The sequence below is a fragment of the Mobula birostris genome, chromosome 5, assembly GCF_030028105.1.
Source record: "Mobula birostris isolate sMobBir1 chromosome 5, sMobBir1.hap1, whole genome shotgun sequence".
In the NCBI taxonomy this organism is placed as follows: Eukaryota; Metazoa; Chordata; class Chondrichthyes; order Myliobatiformes; family Myliobatidae; genus Mobula; species Mobula birostris.
In genome coordinates, this window is record NC_092374.1 from 184,163,376 (window position 1) to 184,184,001 (window position 20,626).

At 45.6% G+C, this 20,626-nt stretch overlaps 1 protein-coding gene and 1 long non-coding RNA gene across 5 annotated transcripts in view; one reads left to right on the forward strand and one right to left on the reverse strand.

Annotated features, from left to right (window-relative positions):
• Positions 1-20,626, reverse strand: part of LOC140198116 (uncharacterized) — a 55,785-nt gene that overhangs the window by 32,555 nt on the left and 2,604 nt on the right. The gene's annotated exons all lie outside the window — the stretch shown is intronic.
• Positions 15,313-20,626, forward strand: part of LOC140198114 (uncharacterized) — a 41,914-nt gene continuing 36,600 nt past the window's right edge. For 3 of the 4 annotated variants that reach the window (XM_072259040.1, XM_072259037.1, XM_072259042.1), the window contains exon 1: positions 15,313-15,484. In XM_072259040.1, coding sequence (XP_072115141.1) covers positions 15,385-15,484 — 100 coding nt within the window. In that variant the 5' untranslated portion in view covers positions 15,313-15,384. Of the gene's footprint in view, positions 15,485-16,467; positions 17,221-20,626 lie in introns of those variants that run through there. The other variant, XM_072259041.1, reaches the window with a different exon arrangement.

The window sequence follows — 20,626 nt, forward strand, 5'->3', positions numbered from 1 at the left end:
CAACGGCCTCTAGAGTTTACAGAGAATGGTGCAAGAAACCAAAACAAAAGCCAGTGGGCAGCAGCACTGTAGATGAAAACACTTTCAAATGAAAGTGGTCAAAGAAGAATGACCAGACTAGTTCAAGCTGATAGGAACACAACTGTCACTCAAGTAACCATGCGTAAGAAAAGTCTCTGAGTATCTCTGAATGCACAACACATCGAACCTCAAAATGGTGGGGCTACAGCAACAGAAGACCATGGATATGCAGAAATATACTCGGTGACTACTTTATTAAGCACCTCCTTACCCAATAAACCACCAAGTGTATGTTGTTAATTTATATTTTTCTTGTGAGTATTGAGCAGCTGATGCTATGCACCTGTGATGCTGCTGCAAGTAAGTTTTTCACTGCACCTGTGCATATGACAATAAGCTTGAAACATAGAAACATAGAAACATAGAAAATAGGTGCAGGAGTAGGCCATTCGGCCCTTCGAGCCTGCAATGCCATTTATTATGATCATGGCTGATCATCCAACTCAGAACCCTGCCCCAGCCTTCCCTCCATACCCCCTGATCCCCGTAGCCATAAGGGCCATATCTAACTCCCTCTTAAATATAGCCAATGAACTGGCCTCAACTGTTTCCTGTGGCAGAGAATTCCACAGATTCACCACTCTCTGTGTGAAGAAGTTTTTCCTAATCTCGGTCCTAAAAGGCTTCCCCTTTATCCTCAAACTGTGACCCTTCATTCTGGACTTCCCCAACATCGGGAACAATCTTCCTGCATCTAACCTGTCCAATCCCTTTAGGATCTTATACGTTTCAATCAGATCCCCCCTCAATCTTCTAAATTCCAACGAGTACAAGCCCAGTTCATCCAGTCTTTCTTCATATGAAAGTCCTGCCATCCCAGGAATCAATCTGGTGAACCTTCTTTGTACTCCCTCTATGGCAAGGATGTCTTTCCTCAGATTAGGGGACCAAAACTGTACACAATACTCCAGGTGTGGTCTCACCAAGGCCTTGTACAACTGCAGTAGTACCTCCCTGCTCCTGTACTCGAATCCTCTTGCTATAAATGCCAGCATACCATTCGGCTTTTTCACCGCCTGCTGTACCTGCATGCCCACTTTCAATGACTGGTGTATAATGACACCCAGGTCTCGTTGCACCTCCCCTTTCCCTAATCGGCCACCATTCAGATAGTAATCTGTTTTCCTATTTTTGCCACCAAAGTGGATAACTTCACATTTATCCACATTAAATTGCATCTGCCATGAATTTGCCCACTCACCCAACATATCCAAGTCACTCTGCATCCTCTTAGCATCCTCTTCACAGCTAACACTGCCACCCAGCTTCGTGTCATCCGCAAACTTGGAGATGCTGCATTTAATTCCCTCATCCAAGTCATTAATATATATTGTAAACAACTGGGGTCCCAGCACTGAGCCTTGCGGTACCCCACTAGTCACTGCCTGCCATTCTGAAAAGGTCCCGTTTATTCCCACTCTTTGCTTCCTGTCTGCTAACCAATTCTCTATCCACATCAATACCTTACCCCCAATACCGTGTGCATTAAGTTTGCACACTAATCTCCTGCGTGGGACCTTGTCAAAAGCCTTTTGAAAATCCAAATATACCACATCCACTGGTTCTCCCCTATCCACTCTACTAGTTACATCCTCAAAAAATTCTATGAGATTCGTCAGACATGATTTTCCTTTCACAAATCCATGCTGACTTTGTCCGATGATTTCACCGCTTTCCAAATGTGCTGTTATCACATCTTTGATAATACTGGCTTTTCCTCCAATGCATTAACACCACTCATATTTCCTCTTTCAACAATGCACCCATGTAGGTTTTGAAAGATTATTACACAGGACCCAGTCTATCCATTGGCAGTAGCAGAAGGAACCTAGACTGTGGTCCTTACCCTCAAATCGTTTGCATTGGCTGCATCACTCAGCATGTACTCCTGCAGCCTGGAATGTGCCTGTCAGCAGCATTTCTTTGTGGACGTCATTGATGTGGAAAAGCACTAATTTTCTGGGCAGTCTGAAGTGCTGATGATCGTACAGCAGTAGTTAATGCCTCAGCATGGCATCTGGGAACAGCCTGTCAATTAGAGTGTCCTCTGTTTTGTAGCTACTTGTATAGTGTGCATTTCCTGACTGTATTGTATGCTTCATTTTTTTGCTTCTTGGAGCGTTCATAGTCATACCTTATTGATCCCGAGGGAAATTGGTTTTTGTTACAGTTGCACCATAAATAATTATATAGTAATAAAACCATAAATAATGAAATAGTAATATGTAAATTATGCCAGGAAATAAGTCCAGGACCAGCCTATTGGCTCAGGGTGTCTGACCCTCCAAGGGAGGAGTTGTAAAGTTTGATGGCCACAGGCAGGAATAACTTCCTATGACGCTCTGTGCTGCATCTCGGTGGAATGAGTCTCTGGCTGAGTGTACTTCTGTGCCCACCCACTACATTATGTAGTGGATGGGAGACATTGTCCAAGATGGCATGCAACTTAGACAGCTTCCTCTTTTCAGGCACCACCGTGAGAGAGTCCAGTTCCATCCCCACAACATCACTGGCCTTACGAATGAGTTTGTTGATTCTGTTGGTGTCTGCTACCCTCAGCCTGCTGCCCCAGCACACAACAGCAAACGTGATAGCACTGGCCACCACAGACTCGTAGAACATCCTCAGCATTGTCCAACAGATGTTAAAGGACCTCAGTCTCCTCAGGAAATAGAGATGGCTCTGACCCTTCTTGTAGACAGCCTCAGTGTTCTTTGACCAGTCCAGTGCAATTCAGTGCAATGTTCATTGATTTATTTTACTTGCTGAAAGGATATATGCTCTCCGGCAAGGTCAAGAGGACCTATGGGACCCCAGTGCCGAACACGACCACAGTCCGGACCAAGCTATCACCTGATGTATTTGTCTGATTGACTCAATTAAATGCATTTGCCCAATTATTCTTATTGAGACCCTGGGATTTCATTATTGGTACTGAAATACAGTGAAAAAATTGGTTTTGTATGTACAGATCATTTCAAAATGGAAGTATGTTGAGATAGTATTAAGGTAAAACAAAACAGAATGCAAGATGTACTGTTACTGTTACAGAGAAGTACAGGACATGTAGACAGTAAGGTGCGAGGACCAATGTCATATTCAGTTCTGACGAATACCAATAGTCCACCTCCTAGGCAATGAGATTGTGAAATGTACAGGAAAGCAATGGAGTAGGAAGGTGACTATGAACTTATTTTATACTGTTGTATTTATTATTACCATGTGTAATGCTTACTCTGTTATCTTCATGGAAACAAAGAATTCCATCGTTCCCTGGTGTATATCACCATCTACTAAACTGAATTTGCATATACTGATGGAGAAAGGAGGAATAGATGTAAAGAGTAAAGGGGGAGGAAGGAAAACTTTGCAGTTCTTAAATCTGAAGGAAATGGCCTTTGCAATTTCAGTTGCTCACTCCAGGACCATGAAGTTGGTTTGAAATTATTTGCAATCAAATCAGAATCCAAATCAGGATCAGGTTTAATATCACCAGCATATGCCATGAAATATGTTGTTTTTCGAGCAGCTGTGTATTACAATACATAGTAGTAATAATTACAATAAGTATATATAATTATATAAGATATGAGGCATTGATCGTGTGGATAGTCAGAGGCTTTTTCCCCAGGGCTGAAATGGTTGCCACAAGAGGACACAGATTTAAGGTGCTGGGGAGTAGGTACAGAAGAGATGTCAGGGGTAAGTTTTTTTACTCAGAGAGTGGTGAGTGCGTGGAATGGGCTGCCGGCAACGGTGGTGGAGGTGGATAAGATAGTGTCTTTGAAGAGTACATGGAGCTTAGAAAAATAGAGGGCTATGGGAAGTCTAGTAATTTCTAAGGTAGGGACATGTTCGGCACAACTTTGTGGGCCAAAGGGCGTGTATTGTGCTGTAGGTTTTCTGTGTTTCTATGTTGTCAATAAATCTAATGGTGGAGGGGAAGAAGTTCCTGAAACATTGAGTATGTGTCTTCAAGCACCTACAGCCCCCCTTGATGGTAGCAATAAGTAGAAGGCTTGTCCTGGGTGATGGGGGTCCTTAGTGATTGATACCAACTTTATGAGGCATTGCCTTTTGACCGTATCTTGGATGCCAGGGAGGCTAGTGGCTATGATGCTGCTCGATGAGTTTACAACATTCTGTGGCTTTTTCCAGTTCTGTGCAGTGGCCCTTCCATATCAGAGGGTAATGCAACCAGTTAGACTGCTCTCCAAGGCTCACCTGTAGAAATCTGTGTGTGCTTTTGGCGAAATACTAATTTTCCTCAAACTCCTAATGAAATACAGCTGCTGTCATGTGTTCTTTGTAATTGCATCAGTATGTTAAGGCCAGGATAGATCCTTACAGATGTTGACACTAGGATGGTGAAACTGCTCACTCTTTCCACTTCTGATCCTTTGGTGAGGACTGATGTATGTCCACTCAACTTACCCTACTTGGAGTCCACAATCAATTCTTTAAAGAAAGAATGCAATTTATATACTACCTCAAACATAGCAAACATGTCCCGAATGACGAATAATGAAAAGGATACTGAGACATCATAAAATGCGTCAGCTTGGATAACCACAGGGGTAGCTTTTTAAAGAATTATGTTTCAGAAAGCAAAAGTGAAGAGGTTAAAGCAGGAGGAGCAGTGTCTGCAGTGGGGTCCTTGTTAGGGGAAGGGTAAGGGTGTGAAGTCACAGCCAGCCGTACAAACATAGAACATAAAACACTATAGCACAATACAGACCCTTCGGCCTACAATGTTATGCAAACATTTTAACCACCTCTAAGATCAATCCAACCATTCCCTCTTACAAAGCTATCCACTTCTCTATCATCCATGTGCCTATCTGAGAGTTTTTTTAATTTCCCCTAATATATTGGCATCTACTACAGTCCCTGGCAGTCATTTCATACATCAAACAAACACTATATGAAAAAAAACCCTACTCTATACTTTCCCCCCAAACACCTTATAATTATGCCTCTTGGTATTAACCATTTCCTTCCTGGAAAAAAAAAGCCTCTGTCTATCCATTCAAACTATGCCTCTTGTCATCTTGTACATCTCTATCAAGTTGCCTCCCTTCCTTGGCTCCAAAGAGAAAAGCCATAAATCACTCAAGCTATCCCCATAAACATGTTCTCCAATCCAGGCAACATTCTGGTAAATCTCCTCTGCACCCTCTCTAAAACTTCTATATTCTTCCTATAGTGAGGTACATTTGGGAACAGGGCATTATTGCCCTTGAGAATACCGGAGTGTGCTATCTTGAACTTCTGCAGTCTTTATGGTGAAGATATTTCCATAGAACATAGAACATAGAATAGTACAGCACAGTACAGGTCCTTTGGCCCACAATGTTGTGCCAACCCTCAAACCCTGGCTCCCATATAAGCACCCACCTTAAATTCCTCCATATACCTGTCCAGTAGTCTCTTAAACTTCACAAGTGTATCTGCCTCCACCACTGACTCAGGCAGTGCATTCCATGCACCAACCACTCTCTGAGTAAAAAAATCTTCCTCTAATATCCCCCTTGAACTTCCCACTCTTTACCTTAAAGCCACGTCCTCTTGTATTGAACAGTGGTGCCCTGGGGAAGAGGCGCTGGCTATTCACTCTATCTATTCCTCTTATTATCTTGTACACCTCTATCCTGTCTCCTCTCAACCTCCTGCTCTCCAAAGAGGAAAGCCCGAGCTCCCTTAATCCCTGATCATAATGCATACTCTCTAAACCAGGCAGCATCCTGGTAAGTCTCCTCTGTACCCTTTCCAATGCTTCCACATCCTTCCTATAGTGAGGTGACCAGAACTGGACATAATACTCCAAGTGTGGCCTAACCAGAGTTTTAGAGAGCTGCATCATTACACCGCGACTCTTAAACTCTATCCCTCGACTTATGAAAGCTAACACCCCATAAGCTTTCTTAACTACCCTATCCAACTGTGAGGCAACTTTCAAGGATCTGTGGACATGTACCCCCAGATCCCTCTGCTCCTCCACACTACCAAGTATCCTGCCATTTACTTTGTACTCTGCCTTGGAGTTTGTCCTTTCAGAGTGTACCACCTCACACTTCTCCGGGTTGAACTCCATCTGCCACTTCTCAGCCTACTTCTGCATCCTATCAATGTCTCTCTGCAATCTTTGACAATCCTCTACACTATCTACAGCACCACCAACCTTTGTGTCGTCTGCAAACTTGCCAACCCACCCTCCTACCCCCACATCCAGGTCATTAATAAAAATCACGAAAAGTAGAGGTCCCAGAACAGATCCTTGTGGAACACCACTAGTCACAATCCTCCAATCTGAATGTACTCCCTCCACCACCACCCTCTGCCTTCTGCAGACAAGCCAATTCTGAATCCACCTGTCCAAACTTCCCTGGCTAGCATGCCTTCTAATTTTCTGAATAAGCCTACCGTGTGGAACCTTGTCAAATGCCTTACTAAAATCCATGTAGATCACATCCACAGCCCTACCCTCATCTATATGTCTGGTCACCTCCTGAAAGAATTCTATCAGGCTTGATAGACACGATCTGCCCTTCACAAAGCCATGCTGACTGTCCCTGATCAGACCATGATTCTCTAAATGCCCAGAGATCCTATCCCTAAGAATCTTTTCCAACAGCTTTCCCACCACAGACGTAAGGCTTACTGGTTTATAATTACCCAGACTATCTATACTACCTTTTTTGAACAAGGGGACAACATTCACCTCCCTCTAATTGTCCAGTACCATTCCCGTGGACAATGAGGACATAAAGATCCTAGCTAGAGGCTCAGCAATCTCTTCCCTCACCTCATGGTGCAGCCTGGGGAATATTCTGTCAGGCCCCGGGGTCTTATCAGTCCTAATGTATTTTAACAACTCCAACACCTCCTCTCCCTTAATATCAACATGCTCCAGAACATCAACCTCACCTATATTGTCCTCACCATCATCAAGTTCCCTCTCATTGGTGAATACCGAACAGAAGTATTCATTGAGGACCTCGTTCACTTCCACAGCCTCCAGGCACATCTTCCCACCTTTGTCTCTAATTTGTCCTACCTTCACTCCTGTCATCCTTTTTTTCTTCACATAATTGAAGAATGCCTTAGGGTTTTTCTTTACCCTGCTTGCCAAGGCCTTCTCATGCCCCCTTCTTGCTCTTCTCAGCCCCTTCTTAAGCTCCTTTCTTGCTTCCCTATATTCCTCAATAGACCCATCTGATCCCTGCTTCCTAAACCTCCTGTATGCTGCCTTCTTCCACCTGACTAGATTTTCCACCTCACTCGTCACACATGGTTCCTTCACCCTACCATTCTTTATCTTCCTCACCGGGACAAGTTTATCCCTAACATCCTGCAAGAGATCCCTAAACATCGACCACATGTCCATCGTACATTTCCCTGCAAAAACATCATCCCAATTTACACCCACAAGTTCTAGCCTTATAACCTCATAATTTGCCCTTTCCCAGTTAAAAATTTTCCTGTCCTCTCTGATTCTATCCTTTTCCATGATAATGCTAAAGGCCAGGGAGCGGTGGTCATTGTCCCCCAGATGCTCACCCACTGAGAGATCTGTGACCTGACCCGGATCATTACCTAGTACTAGATCAAGTATGGCATTCCCCCTAGTTGGCCTGTCCACATACCGTGACAGGAATCCATCCTGGACACACTTAACAAACTCTGCCCCATCTAAACCCTTGGAACTAATCAGGTGCCAATCAATATTAGGGAAGTTAAAGTCACCCATGATAACAACCTTGTTATTTTTGCCCTTTCCAAAATATGCCTCCCAATCTGCTCCTCTGTATCTCTGCTGCTACCAGGGGGCCCTTAGAATACCCCCAGTAGAGTAACTGCTCCCTTCCTTTTCCTGACTTCCACCCATACTGACTCAAAAGAGGATTGTGCTACATTACCCACCCTTTCTGTAGCTGTAATAGTATCCCTGACCAGTAATGCCACCCCTCCTCCCCTTTTTCCGCCCTCTCTATCCTTTTTAAAGCACTGAAATCCAGGAATATTGAGAATCCATTCCTGCCCTGGTGCCAGCCAAGTCTCTGTAATGGCCATTACATCATAATTCCATGTATGTATCCAAGCTCTCAGTTCATCACCTTTGTTCCTGATGCTTCTTGCATTGAGGTACACACATTTCAGCCCTTCTACCTTACTGTCTTTACGCTGTTTATTCTGCTTCTCTTTCCTCAAAGCCTCTCTGTATGTTAGATCTGGCTTTACTCCATGCACTTCTTTCACTGCTCTATCGCTCTGGGTCCCATCCCCCTTGCAAATTAGTTTAAACCCTCCCGAACCATGCCAGCAAACCTTCCTGCAAAGATTTTGCTCCCCCTCGAGTTCAGGTGCAACCCATCCAATCTGTACAGGTCCCACCTTCCCCAGAAGAGATCCCAATAGTCCAAAAATCTAAAACCCTGCTCCCTGCACCAACTCCTCAGCCACACATTCAACTGCCATCTCCTCCAATTCTTACCATCACCATCACATAGCACTGGCAGCAATCCTGAGAATGCTACCCTTGAGGCCCTGTTCTTCAGCCTTCTGCCTAGTTCCCGAAACTCACACTTCAGGACCTCATCCCTCTTCCTGCCTATGTCATTGGTCCCTGCATGTATCACGACTTCTGGTTGCTTTCCCTCTCGTACCAGGATGTCGTGCACCCGGTCAGAGACATCCCGGGTCCTGGCACCAGGGAGGCAACAAACCATGCAGATGTCCTTCTCACGTCCATAAAATCTCCTGTCTGCTCCTTTGATATAGAGTCTCCAATGACGACAGCTCTCCTCTTCGTCCCACGTTTCTGCACCACTGGGTCAGACTCAGTGCCGGAGGCCCTGCCACCGTGGCTCACACCTGGTCGGTCATCCCCGCCAACAGTATCCAGGACAGTAAACTTATTATTTAGGGGAATGGCTACAGGGGTGCTCTGCACTACCTGTTTGCTCACCTTCGCTTTCCCACCTCTGACTGTCACCCAACGCCCTGCTTCTGACAGCCTTGGTCTGACTACCTCCCTGTCGCTCTCATCTATGACTGCCTCATTCTCCCTTATGAGTCGAAGGTCATCCAGGTGCTGCTCCAGATTGTTTACACGGTCTTCCAGATCACCTAGCTGTATCCTTTACTGGCCCACTCACTCACTGGCCGCTTTGCTTGAGCTATCCCTCTATTTATCTGTTTGAGGTTTTCAAAATGCTTGGTCACCTGACCTCGACTGCCCAATCAGCTGCTTTCTGCTGAGTCTGAGCTATTCAAATCTTGATTGACTTGTTTGCACAGACCAACTGCCATAACTGGCAGAATCTCTCAAGTCAAAGCCTCAAAGCTCCACTCCTTCACTGGCCCACTCACTCACTGGCTGCTTTCCACAGGCCCGAGTTCCAGGAATTACACCAAGAGACTATGAAGGAGTGGCGGGTTACACTTTATTTGCTTCCTCCTGTACCTAATAAAGTGACCACTGAATTGACGTTTGTGGTTTTCTGCTTCAATGTTTCATGTATTATGTGATTAGAGATGCTCTTCTGCACACCACTATTTTAATGTCTTGTTATTTGAGTTACTGTTGCTTTCTTGTCAGTTTGAACCAATCTGCCATTCTCCTCTGACCTCTATCATTAATAAAGCATTTGCATCCACAGAACTGCCACACATTGGATTTCTTTTGGTTTTCCCACTGTTCTCCGTAAACTCTATAAACTATTGTGCATGAAAATCCCAGGAGATCAGCTGTTTCTGAGGTACTCAAGCCACCTCGCACCAACAATCATTCCACAAAGTCACAGATCACATTTTTGCCCATTCTGGTGTTTGGTCTGAAGTGAATACATCCTGACCATCTCTGCATGCTTTTATGTATTGAGTTGCCGCCATAAGATTGGCTGATTAGATATCTGTATTAACATGCAGACGTACAGGTGTTCCTAATAAAGTGGCCACTGAGTGTATTTCCATATGATGGTGTCACAAGGGGATGCATTGGGAATGGACCCAAATGCGAGAACAGACACTGAAGTACAAGGAACAGGACGTGGCTAGAGTAGGGATGTGACAGGATACAGACAAGGAGCAGGGATAAGAACGCAGACTTGGGCTAGGACATGGACTAGACACAGGGAACCCGGAAAAGGAACTATGAATTAGGAGCATGGGCTTGGACTCCGAGCCAGAGACTGGACAAGTACACAGGACCTGGGTCTTGCCTCAGGCTTGGACGCCAGAACTAGGCAAGGACATGACATGGCTACGGGACAGGACGTGGCTGGGGTCTGGGCTCTTGAGGCTTGCAGGCTGGGGTCTTGGTTCGAGGCTGCAGGCTGCGGTCTTGGGTCTTGAGGCTGTAGGCAGGGGTCTTGGGTCTTGGAATGTGGAAGCTGATAACTCGGAGGCTGGAGCTCGGAGACAGACTGGGAACTGTACATCAACATAGAGAAGGGACTTATCCTTTGAAAAGCCGGGACTCATCTTTAACACGACACTAACATGAGACTGGACAGAACATAGATATAGAGCCGGGACGAATTCTTAGACAAGCCGGGACTCAACTTTATCTCCACACCAAGGTGGGACAGGACCATCCGTCGGGTAACAGCAGAACGGCCGGACTTACCCAACAGAGGCGAGGACAAGACAAGACATTAACCCCGCAGGGCAACGGTAGAACGCCGGACTTACCCCACGGAGGCGAGGACAAGACAAGATATATCCTCCCGCAGGGCAACGACAGATCGGCCTGACTTACCCCACAGAGACGAGGACAGGAAGAGACAGACACCAAAGAAACAGCTGGATCCCTACGTAGCTCAGATTCGCTGACAGCCACTCAGCTGGCCCAGGAAACGGCGAATCCATACCGCAAATACAGCTCCAACTACCGACAGCAAGGCTTCATGAGGGGTTGGTTCCTTTACGCGGCCTAAAGATAGCAAGTGGTCACTCTAGCCTTCCACTGGCAGTTTACTCCCAGGGGATCTTGACAAGACAAACCAGCAGATCACACTTAAACCCAAGGCCCAAGCCCCAAGATGGGAATCAGGTGCCTATGATTAATTCAACCAAAACAAAGGACAGCTGGAAGACTGAGTCCTAAGTCTACGGACCGGACCATGAACCGGAATGTGGACTTCACGGACGGGACCATGACAGATGGTGTGTGACTTGGAAAGGAGGCTGTAAATGGTAGTGGATTGTAGATTTTGAAGTTACTGATTTACAGTCAGGCAAAACCTGCCCATTCTATCTCGCTCCCCCCCCCCCCCACCATAAGACCATAAGACATAGGAGCAGAATTAGGCCACTTGGCCCATCGAGTCAGCACTGCCACTCCATCAGCCCCAACCCCTATCCTTTTTCCTGTAATGCTTGATGCTGTGTGCAAGCAAGAACCTATCAGTCTCTGCCTTAAATACACCCTATGACCTGGCCTTCACAGCTGCCTGTGGTAATAAATTCCACAAAATCACCACCCTCTGGCTAAAGAAATTTCTCTGCATCTTTGTTTTAAATAGATACTCCTCTATTCCGAAGCTGTTCTCCCTTGTCCTGTTCTCTCTCACCATGGAAAACAACCTTTCCACATCTACTCTGTCTAAGCCTTTCAACATTTGAAAGGTTTCAATGAGATCCCCCCTCATCCTTCTAAATTCCAGTGAGTACAAACCCAGAGCTATCAAACATTCCTCGTATGATAACCCTTTTATTCCCAGAGTCGTCCTTGTGAACCTCCTCTGAACCAACTCCAATGCCAGCATTTTTTACTGTATCTTAGTCTATAACTTAAAGTGCACAAATGAACAGGTTGAAGATAGATGATTAACTAGTGCACTTTGGTTGTGTGGAGAGGGATGGGACAATAGCAGTTTCTGTTGCTATCTCTGGTCACAGGGCTAGCTAATGGATGAGTCCTTCATTTTCTCACAGTCCGCAGTGGATCTCTCCCTCAGTACTGAAAACAGGAACAGGAGGCCATTCAGCCCCTCGAGATTGTTCCACTATTCAAGGTGAACATGGCTGCTCCTCTGTTCCAATTATTCCTCCAATACTATCGACAACATTTACCACATACACAAACAACATTAAAAACTGGGTGAGGGACTCAGCAAGTCAGGCAGCATCTGTGGAAAGACCAGAAGACAAAGGAGCAGAAGTCGCCCATTCGGCCCATCTAGTCTGCTCCACCATATTATCATGAGCTGATCCATTCTCCCATTTAGTCACACTCCCCTGCCTTCTCACCATAACCCTTAATGCCCTGGCTACTCAGACACCTATCAATCTCTGCCTTAAATACACACAATGACTTGGCCTCCACTGTTGCCCGTGGCAACAAATTCCATAGATTCATCACCCTCTGACTAAAAAAAAATTCTTCACATTTCTGTTCTGAATGGGCGCCCTTCAATCCTTAAGTCATGCCCTCTCGTACTAGACTCCCCCATCATGGGAAACAACTTTGCCACATCCAGTCTGTCCATGCCTTTCAACATTCGAAATGTTTCTATGAGGTCTCCCTACATTCTTCTAAACTCCAAGGAATACCATCCAAGAGCGGACAAACGTTCCTCATATGTTAACCATCTCATTCCCAGAATCATTCTAGTGAATCTTCTCTGTACCCTCTCCAATGTCAGCACATCCTTTCTTAAATAAGGAGACCAAAACTGCCCACAGTACTCCAAGTGAGGTCTCACCAGCGCCTTATAGAGCCTCAACATCACATCCCTGCTCTATGATCACAGCGAATGGCGATGCTGGCTAGAAGGGCAGAATGGCCTACTCCTGCACCTGTTGTCTATTGTCTATTGTCCTCTAGAAATGAATGCCAACATTGTATTCGCCTTCTTCACCACCGACTCAACCTGGAGGTTAACCTTAAGGGTATGCTGTACGAGGACTCCCAAGTCCCGTTGCACCTCAGAACTTTGAATTCTTTCCCCATTTAAATAATAGACTGCCCGAAAGAGATGGATGGTCAATATTTCATGGAGGGGGGGCGGGGGGCGCGGTTCACTCCAGTCCAGATTAAAGGTTTCCACCAAAAACGTGGACTGTGCATTTCCTTCCGCAGATGCTGCCTGACCGCTGAATTCTTCAAACGCAAACAACAGGAATTCTGCAGATGCTGGAAATTCAAGCAACACACATCAAAGTTGCTGGTGAACGCAGCAGGCCAGGCAGCACCTCTAGGAAGAGGTACAGTCGAAGTTGCAGGCCGAGACCCTTCGTCAGGACTAACTGAAGGAAGAGTTAGTAAGAGATTTGAAAGTGGCAGGGGGAGGGGGAGATCCAAAATGATAGGAGAAAACAGGAGGGAGAGGGATGGAGCCAAGAGCTGGACAGGTGATTGGCAAAGGGAATATGAGAGGATCATGGGACAGGAGGTCCTGGGAGAAAGACAAGCGGGGGGGGGGGGCGTGGAACCAGAGAATGGGCAAGGGGTATAGTCAGAGGGACAGAGGGAGAAAAAGGAGAGCGAGAGAAAGAATGAGTGTATAAAAATAAATAACAGATGGGGTACGAGGGGGAGGTGGGGCATTAGCGGAAGTTAGAGAAGTCGATGTTCATGCCATCAGGTTGGAGGCTACCCAGACGGAATATAAGGTGTTGTTCCTCCAATCTGAGTGTGGCTTCACCTTTACAGTGGAAGAGGCCGTGGATAGACATGTCAGAATGGGAATGGGATGTGGAATTCATCCCCCCATCCCTCCCCATTGATCTCCCTCCTGGCACTTATCCTTCTAAGCGGAATAAGTGCTACACATGCCCTTACACTTCCTCCCTTACCACCATTCAGGGCCCCAAACAGTCCTTCCAGGTGAGGCGACACTTCACCTGTGAGTCGGCTGGGGTGATTTACTGCGTCCGGTGCTCCCGATGTGGCCTTCTATATATTGGCGAGATTAGACGCAGACTGGGAGACTGCTTTGCTGAACACCTACGCTCTGTCTGCCAGAGAAAGCAGGATCTCCCAGTGGCCACACATTTTAATTCCACATCCCATTCCCATTCTGACATGTCTATCCACAGCCTCCTCTACTGTAAAGACGAAGCCACACTCAGGTTGGAGGAACAACACCTTATATTCCGTCTGGGTGGCCTCCAACCTGATGGCATGAACATCGACTTCTCTAACTTCCGCTAATGCCCTACCTCCCCCTCGTACCCCATCCGTTATTTATTTTTATACACACATTCTTTCTCTCACTCTCCTTTGTCTCCCTCTGTCCCTCTGACTATACCCCTTGCCCATCCTCTGGTCCCCCCCCCTTGTCTTTCTCCCCAGACCTCCTGTCCCATGATCCTCTCATATCCCCTTTGCCAATCACCTGTCCAGCTCTTGGCTCCATTCCTCCCCCTCCTGTCTTCTCCTATCGTTTTGGATCTCTCCCTCCCCCTCCCACTTTCAAATCTCTTACTAACTCTTCCTTCAGTTAGTCCTGACGAAGGGTCTCGGCCTGAAACGTTGACTGTGCCTCTTCCTAGAGATGCTGCCTGGCCTGCTGAATTCTTCAAACAATTTGTTTTTGCTCCAGATTTCAGCAACTACAGTTTCTTGTGGTAAAGCCGAGCTTTTTTAATATCATCTGCACATGCAGGTTGGGATACAAGTACAACGAAAACCTTGCAGCAGCAGCACAGGCACCTAGACTCAGACCACAACACACAGAACCTAAGTAAGAACATATGTAAGAGATTGGATGGAAATGACTGTACAAAAAGATATCAGTGGGGAAAATCAGAGACAGGTCCAGAGTAGTGCAAGAGACAGAAGAACAATATTTGGGAGCGATTGAAATATCATCTCCCTTGGACTCTCCTGTCTACTGTATCGAACACCCTGAGCGCCTCTTTCTGTCAGGCGGGTGTCTGAGCTGCAAATCTCCGTCAGTCCTGCCGAAGAGCAACTCCGTTTACCGCGTCAGGCTGTGAAGTTCATCCTTCAGTACGAAGGAAACGGTGTGTGGGTTTTCTCTGGGAAGGGATGGAATAGGTGTGGGGCTGGGTGGTGATGGTGAAGAGGTGGGAGACGGGTTCAGGAAGGGAGGCGAAACTGCGAAAAAGAAGCAGCCGCCTCCAACTAGCATTCTTTTCTAGCGAGAAACGTCGCCTCCCCCTGCAGCCACACAAATTCTGCTTCGTCTAGCGAGGAGATTGTACTCCTCTCTCTCTCTCTCTCTCTCTCTCTCTCTCTCTCTCTCTCTCTCTCTCTCTCTCCCCCCGCCCCCCCCCCCCCCGCGGCAGGACACAATTTGCCCTCCTAAGTCACTCTGTGAAAAGTTCCCCATGGCGATGTCCCGCGGTCGAATACCACCTCGCGGGTCGCGCGGGGAACGTGGGTTGCTCAGCATTATTGCCTTCCTCGCTTATTGCGCCTGTCTCTCCGGTAAGTTGGTAAAGTTTTTCATTTCAGCTGCGTTTGCTGTTTTTCTATGTTTTCCCCCTGGACTTTCAGGGCGCTAGTGCATATCCGAGGTTGGGATCGCTCACCCAAGCCCCTAATTCTCGCCATCTCCTTTAGGCGGGTGACCAGGACGCAGAGTAACCCGCCTTCCCGCTACCCCCGGTCTCTGTGCTGCTTGGGAGTTCACTCACGCCGTTTCGGGTATCCGACCATCTCTGCATATTAACCAACAGCCAGCACCTTTGGAAGGCAGCGGTGAATTTTCAACCTGGTGTCAGGGATTGGTTCTACCGAGGGAGAGCCACAATGCTTCTTCCACTTCAGCTGGAGCTAAAGTCCTCCCAAGGACAATCCAACATTCATCTCAAACAACCCCGATCCGTGCGAATTGGCAGCTGATGTCCTAATGTGTGCACAGGTCATTGCAAGTGGCGGGGCGGGTTGAGAAGATAGTTAATAAGGCACCCACAATTTGGGGGTTATTAATGGAAATGCAGTATAAAGTTTCAAAGCAAGGAATTCGTAATATTTTGTAAAATATAGGCCCATATGCGATTTATTCAGTCCTGACGGCCCATTATAGGACGGACGTGAAGGCTTTAGAGAGTACACAAAAAAGGTGGAAGAGGGTGATTACTAAGATGAGAGGACTGTTATAAGTGTAGATTGGAGAGACTGTGGCTGCTTGTTTTGTACAAGAGCAGGCTGAGAGGAGATTTTATAAATTAATGAGGAGTCTGTGGAATTCATTGCCACAGGCGGTTGCGGAGGCCAAGCTATTGGGTATATTTAAAGCGAAGGTTGGTGGACCCTTGATTAGTCAGGGGGACAAAGGTTACAGGGAGAAGATTGAGGGGGAAAATAAATAAACCATGGTGGAAGGCGGAAGAGATTCACTGGGCAGAATTGCCTAATTCTGTTCTTACGTCTTATGGCCTATCAACACTACCTCTTTTCACACACAAAATGCTTGAGGAACGCAGCAGGTCAGGCAGCATCTATGGAAAAGTGTACAGTCAACGTTTCGTGCGAGACCCTTCAGCAGGACTCAATGTGTGTTGCTTGGATTTGCAGCATTTACACATTTTCTCTTGTTTGTGATTGGAATACTACATCGTTATTTCTTTTTAACACTATTTATTTTGTAATTTGTAGCAGTGTTATGTCTTTACGCGGTGCTGCTACTGAAAAACAGTAAAGGCCAATTTACAGTTTGGTGACAGTAAACCTGATTCTGATTCTGAAGAAATATTTTCAAGACTGCGGAGAAGTGCATGTGGAACTAGTGAGTTACTCCGGTGAGGAGATGGCAGAGAAATGATGCGCTTAATGTCCGTTGATGTTCTTTGACTCCCGTGCAATATGAGAGTTAATCTTCAAAAAATACCCAGCAACATCCGTTGAGGGAAAGGAATTGTCAAAGTTCCAGGTCGATACATTGCAACAGGACATTGCTTCAGCTTCCAGCATCTGCTGCGTCTTTAGTCTGAACTATGCTTCATAGCTCACTTTCAGATGGTGAAATGCGCTCCGATTTTCCTTTGACTTAAAATGAATTGGACGACGGAATTGACAATGATGTTACTTTTGACCTGTGGTCACTTCAGGCGGTGAATATATCCCAGGACATGCAAGGAGCGAATATGATTTTTTTTTTCCGAAATCGTATGCAATTAGTGCCAGGATTTAGGATGTGCAGGAAGGTATATGAATGCAAGGTTTGTTAATTGTTTATGAAATACACCCTAGATGATGTGCGAAAGCCCTTGTTTTCCTGTACACACATTAAAAAATTCCAGTATATGCATAAAAAGACGGTATAAAACTCGTATAAATATCCTTTTATCTCTTTCGGTGTGCAGAGTAAGATGGTCCAATGGACACATTTGTTGTCATTAGACGAGGTGGATTGGCAGTAAAAGTTTTTTTTTCTGGGGCAGGAATGAAACAGTGACTGAGGAGGTTCATGGTTGAAGCCGGGCTCTTCAAGGGTTAAAAACTGCTGGAGCGGCTCAGCGGCCCGACCAGCATCTGTGGAGGCAGAGGGATGGTCGACGTTTCTTTGCCTCCACAGAGACTGCTCTGCCCAGACTCCGGACTCCGGATCCCCAGTTCTAATCCAAAGCAGTTTTTGACACAAAGTCCTTGAAAATCTAGACCAATACCATTCTTCCAGATCCAGCCACCCCTCTGCCCTCACATTCGCCCGACCCCTGCGCACACAGGACTTAGTTCACACGCGAACGCGCACCCATATAGATACACACACGAGCACAAAGACCTTCCTTCTCTGTTAGTCAGCTGAACATCCTAAGGTTAACTTCTCTTCATAAACTAAGTATGCATCTCGAATAATATGGACCGACAGCAGGTACAGAAAGAGAGGGGCACAAGAGACTGTGGATGCTAGGATCTGAAGCAGAAAAAAATCTACGGGAGGAATGCGGCGGTCTAGGTGGCATCTATGGAGGCAGATAGATGGTTGACATTTCTCATCCCGTTTCTTCCGCAGCTGCTGCCTGACACCTTGAGTTCCTACAGCAGTTAGAGAGGTTGAGGTAAACCAGTAATGGTCCAAATCAGGTGAAGGGAAGATTAGAAGTACTTGTTTTGCATTGAGAGGGATTTTTGTATTTCAACGTGGTTCACTAACACGTGATAAAGGCGCAGAAACAAAACAGTTCAGGGGTTTCAAGAAAGAGTTGAATCTGGAAGAGAAAGAGCTTGAAAATATTATGGGACAAGAGCAGAAACATATGAGCAACTGGGTCCTCCCGGCCGCTAGCACGATTATACATTACACAGTCATTTGTCATTTCTACCCTGTAACTGCCGTACTAACGAATTTATAGACACAAAGGGTTGAAGGGATTTTAGTGTGAGCGTCGTGATCATTCGCTTTCTCCTTCTCCGTAGCACAAATACAAGACCATAATAAAACAACACACAAATTACTGGCAGAATTCAGAAGGTCAGATAGCACCTATGGAGTGAAATAAACAGTTGACGTTTTAAAAGCGTTTTCCCCCTCCCGAGATGCCGCCTAATTCGCTGAGTTCCTCCAACATATTGTGGGTGTTCAGAATCAGGTCTATTATCACTGACATATGTTGTGAAATTAGCTGTTTTGAGGTAGGATTACAGTGCAATACATAATATATTCTATGTTACAATAATAAATATAAAATATAAATAGTACAAAAAAGAGAGCAACATAGTTCATGGGCCATTCAGAAATCTGATGGTGGAGGGGAAGAAGCTGTTCCTAACACAGTGATTGGGTGTCTTCGGGTTCTTCTACCTTCTCTCTGATGGATGTAATGAGAACATGTCCTGGGGGGTGGTGTCCTTAATGACAGATGCTGCCTTTTCGAGACATCACTTTTTGAAGATATCACCGGTGGTGGAGAGGCTAGTGCCCATGATAGAGCTAGCATAGTTTGCAAGCCTTTGCAGGTTTATTCCGGTCCTGTGTATTGGTCCCTCCGTACCACATGGTAATGCAACCAGTTAGAATGTTGTCCATGACAGAATCTGTAGAAATTTGCTTGAGTTTTAGTCTCTTCAAACTCCTATTAAAATATAGCCGTTTGCTTTCCTACTTAATAATAACTTCAATATCTTGAGCCCAGGAGAAGTCTTCAGCATCTGCAAAATCTCTTCGTGTCTGGAAGCTACAATTACAATGTTTTGAGGATTCATTGTAAATATTGTAAACTAGGGCAGTGAAATAAATTTGGAGATTTGGGTAACGAAAAAGTATCAAAACACTGCAGCCAAACTCTGGGTGCATTTAGACAATCATCGGAGAGACCCGGGGTCACTCCCATCCTATGGGCCATGGGGGGGGAGGGGTGGTGATGGTGATGTACTGATATATCCTGATCATCCAGAATACAAGTCTAATTTCACCATGGCTATTGAAGAGATTGAATCGGAAATTAGAAATACTTCAGTAATAGTAATAACAAGACTGTCAGATTGTCACTAATAACCAGAATTTTAACTATCCAGACAGGTGGAGGGGTAGGTGGTACTGAGGAGCAACATGATTGCAGCAGGACTTAGACAAATTGAAAGAATGGGCAAAAAAGTGGCAAATAAAATATAGTGTTGGGAAATGTATGAGAATGCATTTTGGTAAAAAGAACAATAGTGCGGACTTTTATCTAAATGGGGAGAAGGTTCAAACATCAGATGTGCAGAGGGACTTAGTAGTCCCCGTGCAAGACTCCCAGAAGGTTAATTTACAGGTTGTGTCTGTGGTAAAGAAGGTAAATACTTTATACTTTATTGTCACTAAACAATTGGAACTAGAACATACAATCATCACAACAATATTTGATTCTACACTTCCCACTCCCTGGATTACAAATATTAAATATTAAAAATAGTAAAAATTAGTAAATATTAAAAATTTAAATTATAAATCATAAATAGAAAATAGAAAAATGGAAAGTAAGGTAGTGCAAAAAAAAAACCGAGAGGCAGGTCCGGATATTTGGAGGGTATGGCCCAGATCTGGGTCAGGATCCATTCAGCAGTCTTATCACAGTTGGAAAGAAGCTGTTCTCAAATCTGGCCATACGAGTCGTCAAGCTCCTGAGCCTTCTCCCGGAGGGAAGAGGGAGGAAAAGTGTGTTGGCTGGGTGGGTCGTGTCCTTGGTTATCCTGGCAGCACTGCTCTGACAGCGTGCGGTGTGAAGTGAGTCCACGGACGGAAGATTGGTTTGTGTGATGTGCTGCGCCGTGTTCATGATCTTCTGTAGCTTCTTTCGGTCTTGGACAGGACAACTTCCATACCAGGTTGTGATGCACCCTGGAAGAATGCTTTCTATGGTGCATCTATAAAAATTAGTGAGGGTTTTAGGGGACAGGCCAAATTTCCTCAGCTTCCTCAGGAAGTAAAGGCACTGTTGGGCCTTCTTGGCAGTGAACTCTGCTTGGTTGGACCAAGTCAGGTCATTTGTGATATTGACCCTGAGGAACTTAAAGCTTTTGACCTGTTTCACTTGCACACCACCGATGTAAATTGGGTCGTGTGGTCCGCTACTCCTTCTGAAGTCAACAACCAATTCCTTCATCTAGCTGATGTTGAGGGATAAGTTATTTTCTTCGCACCAT